Below are 9,924 nucleotides of genomic sequence, written 5' to 3'. Positions count from 1 at the left end.
TGGGGAGCCAAAGGGCCCCCCTAATTTAAAGGATTAGTGTGGTGGTTTTGCGGATCTGCCTGTGGAGCAAGGGAAGGCTGTGACCCCTTAAGCCGGATCAATGGGATGGTTGCTCCATTGAGATTAATGGGTCTCGCTTCGGGTAGACGCAAGCGTCTGCCTAGGGTGCGGGGGAGTCACTTCCAGCCAGTTTTAGCTCTTTGGTGCGAGAGGGTCTTTGGACAGGAACGGGTGGGAAGTTTCTCAGACGGTTTGAACCCACAATAACACTTCGAGGTGTGTCACAAGCGCGCAGTGGGCAGGCGGGGTGGGGGAGATAAGGCAAACCCCAATCAGAGCATATCCCACCCTCCCCAAAGACTGGATCTTACGCAGAGACCTAGCTTGCACAAGTGGGACCAATCGGCCACAGCAATCCTTAAGACCGTGCCAAAATGATGCCAAGACGTGCCGAAGAGGTGCGGAGGTCCTATTTATAAGGGAGTGGGGTGGGGTGGGGGAGATATGGAATCTAATCTTAGTCCTGCCCCCCGAAATTGCAGCCAGGCAAGCGAGTTAGCAATTAAGACAATGCGAAAAGAAAACGAGAGCGCGGCGGGGAGAAACCTTTCGGGCTGGGGAGGGAGAAAGAGAGGAAAGAAAATACCCCCCCCCCAATAGAAATAAATGATATATTTTTTTAAAAAAAAATAAATTAAAACTATAAAAGATATTGCGTTTACCTTTAAAATAATGACTCGCTTTATTTTTTATCTTTTAATATGTCGTTATAAATATATTTTGTCAAAATATATGATCATTATTGTCAAAACATTTGCACATAAAGTCATAAATAAGGTCAAGGTGAACGGATTAAGGGATTTTTTTTCCATTAATTTTTTTTTTTTGCTGGCGCGCACGCGCCGCTGGGTGAGCGGCATAGGTAAGAAAGAGAATTTATGGCATAACTTGATGTTCCTTTTCTCTTTTTTTCGAAAAAAAAAAAGGCACAGAAGGCCAGCCCATTCTTGAACCTGGGAGGAGGAGGAGGAGGAGGAGGAGGAGAAGCAGCCCCTCTTCCCCGCCACTTCCATCCCTGGGGAATTTTGGACGGGGCGGGCTGGATGGTGAGGACAAGGGACCGGAGGGAGAGAACCGGACAGGGAAGAAGTTGATTTATCACTTTTTTTTAAGGGGAAAAAAATTCTCTCTCTCTCTCTCTGTTTCTCGCGTTTAACGACACCCACACCCTTCGACCACCATCTCCTGGTAATTCTTGAGGACCACTTTGTCGTACTCGTCCAGGTAGAGCATAGAAATGGCGCTGAGCTCGGTGGGGACGCAGCAGGCTTTGGGGATGCTGCCGTTGACCGAGTTGACCAGCGTCTGCACGATGGCGTGGTTGGTCGAGTTGAGGTGGTCAGCCAAAGGGAAAGGGCAGTCCCCGTGGCAGTAGAAAGCCTGGTAGCCCGGCGGGGCCACGATCCAGTCGTTCCAGCCCACGTCGCTGAAATCCACATAGAGCGCGTGGCGGCGGCAGTTCTTCTTGTTCTTGCGCGCGCGCTGGTGCGCGTGCTTGGGGCTGCGCTTGGCCCGGCGCGTCAGCAGCGACTGGCCCCGGCCGTCGTGGCTGAAAGTGACCAGCAGGGGCCGGAGGCGGGCCCAGTCTCCGGCCCCCAGGCGGCCCCCTTGAGGTAAAGAGCGGCTAATCCGGACATGGCTGCCCTGGTGAGTCTGTAGCGCGGGGTGGAGGGGCAAAACCTCCACGGCCAGCCCGTGGTTGGGCTGGCCGCCTGCGGTCCATCGGATAACGGCGGGGCTCACGTCGAAGCTCTCCCAGCGGCTCACGTTGTGGTGCACCAGGCGGGTGTCCAACAGGCGGGTGGCCAGGTCCTCCCCTCGGCGGAGGGGCTTCATCACCTCGTAAATGTTGATCCGGTGGAAGCCCCTCTCCCAGGAGGACGCCCCGTCCTCGCCGACGATCTGCTGTCGGAAGAGCCGCAGCTCCGCCGAGGAGATGGCCTCGCCCGACGGCACGCTGCTCAGGTTGAAGAAGTAGCGCAGGCGGGCCGGCTGGTTGGCGGGCCCCGGGACTTGCTCGAGGTGCTCTGGAGAGGGGAAGGGGACCGGGAGGAGAAAGCAAGAGACAGGACGGTTGGTGGTGGCAGGAGGAAGGAGAGACAGCAACAGACGCGCAGAACAGACGGCGCGGTTTGGGCAAGCCCGGACGAAACCGAGCGCGCGATGGCCGTGGGTTGGGTGGCTGGCTGGGTCAGCGTCACGGGAAGGGCGCGATCCACCTGCTAAAGCACCGGGCTGGAGAGGAATAATACCCCTATCCATCACCTCCAAAAGTAAAACCTCACCACCCCCCACTTTTGTCCATTTCACCTGCCTTTTGGATTATCGCCACCCCCTGGCCGGCCCAGTTTACTGGGGGGGGGGGAAGGCTCTTTTGATTGCCAGGAGGTGTCTGCTGCCTAATAGAAGCGCGCGAGGACTGGAGGAGGAGCCCCATCCTTGGACGCCTTGCGCAAAAGTTGCGCTGCGGGCAACAAGGCATACTTGGGGATAGCATTGCTGCGATCCTAAACGCGCTTTGCTAAGAAATGAAGCCAGGCCAGCCAGTGGCGTAGCGTGGGTTGTCAGCACCCGGGGCAAGTAATTTGCGCCCCCTAACCCGTGGATTTGCGCCCCCTAACCCCCAGATGTTGCGCCCGGTGTGGCCGGCCCCCCTGCACCCCCCACGCTACGCCACTGAGGCCAGCGGGTGATCGGGCTGCAAGGCTGCGGTTCCTGGCCCACTTATGAGGGTGCAACATTCCCCCCGCCCAGCTTAAATCCTTAGGATTCCCTTCATAGTACAATACAGCCATCATCCTGCATAAGAAAGGGCGTAGGTAACTGCTCTCAGTTTAGGAGAGTCTTTGCTTTGAACTCAGATCATCTTGCTGGTAGAGGTTCGATCCTCCCCCCCCCCCCACTCTGGCGCCCTCTCCCCACTCTGTTCTCTGCCCCATTGTAGAAGCCCAGTGAGTTGTTCGCTCAGGCACCATTTGTGCGTCCCAGCCCTCCGAGCACGCCCTATCGTTGTCACTTTTTTAAATTTTTTGCCCCACCTTACATGTGCACGGCGCTGGACATCGAGCCAACAGCACAAAGGAGGAGGAGGATGCAAGCACGCCTTTAGGATTCAAGAACAGGCCTTCCCATTGTCCCAGGAAGAGTTAAACCCATGCGCCTCTCCCTTTCCCTCTCCCCCCCCCGCCTCTCTTTTAAAAAATACATAGGACGCTCTCCATTTAAGTGTAGATTTAGTAACTGTGAAATTCAGCCTCGCTGGATTCCCACTAGTCCGTGTATTGCGGGGTCGGGTGGCTTCTTGCGCTATCCGCCAAATTCGAATCAAGTCGTTGTTCTGTTATTTCCACATCCCCCCCCTCCCTCACCTCTGCACATAAGCAGAGTGCATTGTGGCCTGTCCTTCCCCTATAAGTTCTTGCACGTGCTCGTGTGATCCATTCTTCACGGTCACGCACGCCCAGAGCACACTTCTTCTCCAGCTCTATCGTCAGCAGACGACTTTGATCCAAAAGGAGCTACTCTTGAGGAAACAGGTTGTGCCTTGCAATAGATGCCCATTTACCAAATACGGCTTGCGAGTTGTAATTTACTACTACTAATAATAGTTCTTACTAATATTGCAGAGGAAAAAGTGGGCAGAAGTGTTTTAAAGCTACGTTTCCTCTTTAAATTTATTGTTAGGGGGAAAGGAGATGCTCTCTTGGTGCGCGAAGCCCTCCCCCCCAAAAAAACCCCTCCTTTCTAATAACAGGGGTTGCAACCAGTACAGTCTCCCGGCTCCAGAAGAAAGAAGTAGCAAACTGGCTACGAAACATTTGGATCCACTTGCAGTTGCATCTCTCTCTCTCTCTCTCTCTCTCTCTCTCTCTCTCTCTCTCTCTCACACACACACACACACACAAAACACCCCCCCCCCCAAACAGACGCAGTTTTACGTTGGTCATTTTTTTAAAAAGCCATCTCCCTCTCTTCCCTCCCTCCGTTTCCCAAAAGGAACAAGCGGGAGTTCTTTGGTTGGTTTTTTTTGTTTAAAGGCGGGGACGAGCGCTTTGATATTTCTCCATAAACTTCTAAGTTTGGTCCGGGAAGAGAGGAGGAGCGAGATGGGGGTGGGAATAACAGAACCGGAGTGAAATCTGGAGCAGCTGCTGTTGGGCGACTCAGAAAGAGAACGCCTTTCAGTCCGGGCGCAGGCAGGCCGACGTTCAACCGGAGAATGGTGGCTTAATAATATCAATAATTCTAGTTGGCAATAGCGGTCTCAATCGTGCAAAAGTAGTCTGCAGACCTCTCTCCTCCCAAGCGACGTACTGTATCCTGCTCTTAAACCAAGCGAGCCCACTTCTCGAGAGGTCAAACCCTTCCCCTAAAACATAATCAGATCGTCTTTCTCGTATAAACGTTTCTCCAGATCCCGGTTTCCGTGTGTGAGCGCAGAAATGCCCACACAACCCCCCCGCTGTCCGTCCTCCTTAGCTGCTTCCTGGGCAAGGGAGGAGAAGGACGGCATCCGCGCTCATCACGCCTCTCCATAGAGGGCGAGCCAGAGTCACGCCGGAGTATCACACTCGGAATCGGTTTCAGTCCAAATCCATCGCATCCACAGCCGGATGTGGAGCACGGGTGAAGGAGGAGGAGAAAACGAACTACCCCTTCCACCCCCCCAAAAAAACCAGGGGACACCTAGCGCACCCAGTCAAACCCTGGAATCTTGCAAGCGGTGCTTTTAGCCCGGGTCCGGCCTCGGGCCGCCTGATCCTTTCAGGAGCATTTACTCGCAAGAAAGCCCCAACCGGACACAAGGAGGGGTGCATCAGATTTCGTTCCTTCCCACCTCCCCGCAAAAAAAATAAAATAAAATTCTGAAATCCCCTCACTACCAATCACCATCATAATAGTCGGAGATCTACTCAGAAGCGCTCCGTGCGCCCCTTTTCCAGTTTGCATACCTTCGTGGTGGAAGCTCCTCACGGTGTTGGCGCGGCTGGTGGACCTTTCCGGGTACTGGAGGCTGAGATCCTGCAGCTTTTCCTCCTCTTCCCCGGACTGGAGGCGATAGAGATCCAGCATGTATGAAGGGACGAGCGCCGCCTTGCTGGGCTGCGGCCGCCGCCGGAGCCCGAACATCTGGAGAAGCGTAGCCTCGAACCCGCGCAAGAGTTCATGGCTCGGGAACGGGCGGCGCGAAGTCCCCGAGGCGCCTTCTCCGTCTCCGGCCTCCCCGGCTCGCTGCTGATGCTGGAGGTGCTCCCCGACAACTTTCTTCTTCCCAGTCTCGGCAGGTATCAAGCTGGCACGGTTAGTACCTCCAAGCAGCACTCGGCACAATAAAATGACCATCAGGAGTCGGTTACCAGGCGTCATGGTGTCTCTGTTGGGGGGGAGGGAAGGGTGTAGTTGGGTTGGGGGGGGCAGAGAGCAGAAGGAGGGGAGGGAAGAGAGGGAGAAGGAGGGAGAAAGAGGAGCAAACAAACAAGGTCCGTCAAAAATGACACACTTTGGGAAAAAGTTAAAGAAACGCACATCCCAAGCTCAAAACACAAAGCAAAACACAAACCAGATTCTCCCCCCCCCCCCAAAATGCAGTGCAGAACCTTATTGGGACTTTACGCCCAGCCAATTAAGACTTAGGACTTTACGCCCCCCCCCCGCGATTATCAACACCCCCCAAAAAAAAAATTCTCCTCTGTTTTATCTGAGCAACGATCTGCGTAAAAATGGGGTCAGGAAACCAGCTGTTAATACGCGCGAACAAAGTTCCGAAAACCCATCTCTGCTTTTCGCCCATCAAAACAGGGCTTTGCACTTGTTGTTAATGGAAGTAATTTTTTTTTAAAAAAAAGCACTGGGAGAGGCTGGGAGTCGGAGGTCCCGATTCATTGTTGAGCAAGTTTCCAGGAGGTCTCCTTGGAGAGCGCTCTCCATAGCAAGTGTCTGTTGGAGCCTTCCCGGCTGCCGGCCGCTAGCCACTAGGTGCCCGCGGGGTAGCCCCGTCCGTGGGGGTTTGCGGGGAGGGGACGGGGAGATGTGCAGTCCCTCTCCGGCGTAAGGGCCTCGTGGATCGCGAGGGGAAGGGTGGGGGAATAAACGCGGAGGGGGGAAGGACGCGCCTTCTCCAGGGTCTCCAGTCGTTCTTATTTACTTCGCATTTGACAAATATCCCCGGGGGGTAAAAACTAGATCTTCATTTTTAAAAAGGAAAAACACACACACTACAGTCCGAGCCGATGGGCGTTTACTTGGAAGTAAGCCCCCAGTAGGGCTTACTCTCAAGTAAGGGCACGGAGAGATTGCACAGAAAATGCTCTCCCCTGAAAACAAGCAAACCAAAAAACTGTTTCGAAATGAACCATTTGTTTTTAAAAGGAGCGAATAAAAGGACTCGGAAGTTTGAGAGTCCGGCGCTCGCTCGCTCACTCTCACATACAACAAGCTCCGTCTCTCTCTCTCTCCCTCCCTCTCTTTTTCTTGGTTCTTTTTCATCCTCCCCCTCTTTTAAACCAGAACTCACACAAGGAATGAGAAAGCGCTACTCACTGACAGAAAGCAAGGCATATAGAAACAGTCCATGGTTCTTGACAGCCAAGCGTGGAGCAGGACTCGTGGGAAAGCTCACGCGGGGAATCCGGAGTCAAGCCGCTTTGCGGAGCCGGGGAGAGTCAATCTATCGCTCGCTGCTACTGCTGCTTCGCCTTCTTCCTCTTCGTCTTCTTCTCCGGGCTGCGGGCAGGAGCAATCGCGCGCCACGGCTTGCTGCTCCAGAGCGACTCCTGGAAAACGAATATATTTGAATATAATGAAACTCCCGAGCAGGCTGCCTTCTGCTTTTCTTCCAGCCCCGGAGAGGGTCACGTGGGTCCGAGGAGCCAGCCTGTCAATCAGCGGGCCGCAAACTCCGCCTTCCTCCTCCTCCTCCTCCTCCTCTGTCCTGGGCTCTGCAAAGGGATGTCCCACCTCCTTGGCCTCTGTCAATCTCCCCGTAGCTTTTCCTTTCCTTTCTCTTCTACTTTCCTTCTGAAGAGAGAGTGTGCGCAGCTGAGTGTGAACTGCAACTCCCTTTGGCTTGATCCAGATGAGAGCCCCAAGCCTTCCCAGTCCAGGCTTTACCTTAGGTAGCTTAGCATTGTATGCACTGACTGGCAGCAGCTCTTGGGGGGTTCAGACAGGAGTCTTTCTCAGTCCTACCTGGAGACGCCTTTGCATGGAACCTGGGACCTTCTTCATGCAGAGCGAACGCTCTGACCACTGAGCGACAGTCCCTTTTCTGCATGAGTGCTCCAAGACCACATTCAAAGGCAATTAGGAGGCGGCCCCCAAGCCACCGCCATTTTAAAAAATGTGCTGGGGGAGGGGACTTGCAAAGAAGAGATTGTTGTTGTTTAGTTGTGTCCGACTCTTCGTGACCCCATGGACTGGAGCACACCAGGCACTCCTGTCTTCCACTGCCTCCCACAGTTTGGTCAAACTCATGCTGGTAGCTTCGAGAACACTGTCCCACCATCTCGTCCTCTGTCGTCCCCTTCTCCTTGTGCCCTCCATCTTTCCCAACATCAGGGTCTTTTCCAGGGAGTCTTCTCTTCTCATGAGGTGGCAAAGAAGGGATGCCTCAAACCAAAATTATGCATCTTAAGGCAAAGGGGAGGTATGCACAGCAGCGCCTATCCCTTGATGAACAATTCAACTGTACAATTCTGTGATTGTATGAAATAAAGGTATTGGTACGCTCCATCTGGTGTGCAGGATGAGACCCTATCTGCCCGCAGACTGTCTCACCAGAGTGGTGCATGCTCTAGTTATCTCCTGCCTGGACTACTGCAATTTGCTCTACGTGGGGCTACCTTTGAAGGTACAACTAACTACAACTAATCCAGAATGCGGCAGCCAGACTGGTGACTGGGAGTGGGAGCCAAGACCATATAACACCAGTCCTGAAAGACCTACATTGGCTCCCAGTACGCCTCCGAGCACAATTCAAAGTGTTGGTGCTGACCTTTGAAGCCCTAAATGGCCCAGTATACCTGAAGGAGCGTCTCCACCCCCATCGTTCTGCCCGGACGCTGAGGTCCAGCGCCAAGGGCCTTCTGGCGGTTCCCTCATTGCAAGAAGCATAGTTATAGGGAACCAGGCAGAGGGCCTTCTCGGTAGTGGTGCCCACCCTGTGGAACGCCCTCCCACCAGATGTCAAAGAGAACAACAACTACCAGACTTTTAGAAGACATCAAGGCAGCCCTGTTTAGGGAAGCTTTTAATGTTTAATAGACTATTGTATTTTAATATTCTGTTGGAAGCCGCCCAGAGTGGCTGGGAAAACCCAGCCAGATGGGTGGGGTAATAATAATAATAATAATAATAATAATAATAATAATAATAATAATAATAGTTGAGTACCCACAGAGGTCCTAGTACAGGCATCCCCAAACTTGACCCTCCAGATGTTTTGGGACTACAATTCCCACCATCCCTGACCACTGGTCCTGTTAGCTAGGGATGATGGGAGTTGTAGTCCCAAAACTTCTGGAGGGCTGAGTTTGGGGATACCTTTCCTATTAGGAGGCTGGTAGTGGCTGACAACTGCATATATATTTTTTTGTCAATTCACATGTGTGGGTTCATCGCTTGATGACAACGACACCCAGTGACAACTTGCATGTGCCAAACGGGTTATCACCACAGATTTCACACTACAGAGAGGACTTGCCTCACACATGGGGCCAGTTCATCCATCAAAGCCTTGTTAGCACACAAGGGCCTCAGGACTATCTCCTAAAAACAGCTGAGGATGTGACCTCTCCACCCACACACAGAAAAGCATGGGGGATATGAGAGAGGTGGGAATATGCCAGAGCCCATGTATTTTGCTCATCCAGTTTGCAGATGGCACCAAACTGGGAGCAGGTAGCTAATGCTGCAGAAGACAGAATTAGAATTCAAAATGACCTCAACAGATTGGAGAACTGGGCCCAAACTAACAAAATGTACAGGTGAAACTTGAAAAATTAGAATATCGTGGAAAAGTTCATTTATTTCAGTAATTCAACTTAAAAGATGAAACTAATATATGAGATAGACTCATGACATTCAAAGCAAGATATGTCAAGCCTTTATTTGTTATAATTGTGATGATCATGGCATAAGTTGAATTACTGAAATAAATTAACTTTTCCATGATATTCTAATTTTTCAAGTTTCACCTGTATTTCAATAGGGACAAATGTCAGGTTCTGCACTTAGGCAGGAAGAAGCAGATGCACAAATATAGGATGGGGAACACCTGGCTTACTAGGAGTACATGTTAAAAATGATCTAGAGGTCTTGATGGACCACAAGCTTGAGACGAGTCCACAGTGTGATGCAGCAGCAAAAAAAGCTAACACTATTCTAGGCCACATTATTGGAAGTATAGAGTCCAGATCAAGGGAAGCAATAGTACTACTCTATTCTGCCTTGGTCAGACCACACCTGGAGTCCTGTATCCAGTTCTGGGCGCCACAATTTAAGATGGATGTTGATAAGCTAGAATGTGTGTAGAGGAGGGCAATTAAGATGATCAAGGGTCTAGAAGCCAAGCCTTATGAGGAACAGTCGAGGGAGTTGTGTATGTTTAGCCTGGAGAAGAGGAGACCAAGAGGAGTGTGGAGTTGCAGTGCTCTTCGTCCGTGACATCACAGGTACTAACCAGTAGGTGCCTGCGATACTTGAAGCACCATATTCCAGACGGCACTGTGCTAACTTTCGTAGGAACTGAGTTTGGGTGCCATTGAATTATGGTAGTCACCATGGTAATGAGTGTGTAGCTAGAAAGAGAATATTTCACATGCTGCCTCTTAACATATATAGGCTAAGTAAAGGATACCGTTGAGC

At 52.0% G+C, this 9,924-nt stretch overlaps 1 protein-coding gene across 1 annotated transcript; it reads right to left on the bottom strand.

Annotated features, from left to right (window-relative positions):
* Window positions 1–741: 741 nt before the first annotated feature.
* Window positions 742–6,902, bottom strand: BMP4 (bone morphogenetic protein 4). Its single transcript, XM_081168802.1, has 3 exons — window positions 6,601–6,902; window positions 5,013–5,434; window positions 742–2,087 (listed from the first exon to the last, which is right to left on the bottom strand). The coding sequence occupies exons 2-3, from the start codon at window positions 5,425–5,427 to the stop codon at window positions 1,213–1,215; spliced, it is 1,290 nt and encodes a 429-aa protein (XP_081024928.1). The 5' UTR covers window positions 5,428–5,434; window positions 6,601–6,902; the 3' UTR covers window positions 742–1,212.
* Window positions 6,903–9,924: the final 3,022 nt, after the last annotated feature.

This window comes from Podarcis bocagei (assembly GCF_964188305.1).
Source record: "Podarcis bocagei genome assembly, chromosome: 1".
NCBI classification, from domain to species: Eukaryota; Metazoa; Chordata; class Lepidosauria; order Squamata; family Lacertidae; genus Podarcis; species Podarcis bocagei.
Note: the sequence above shows the minus strand (reverse complement) of the source record. Positions and strands in the feature narration are given on the sequence as shown.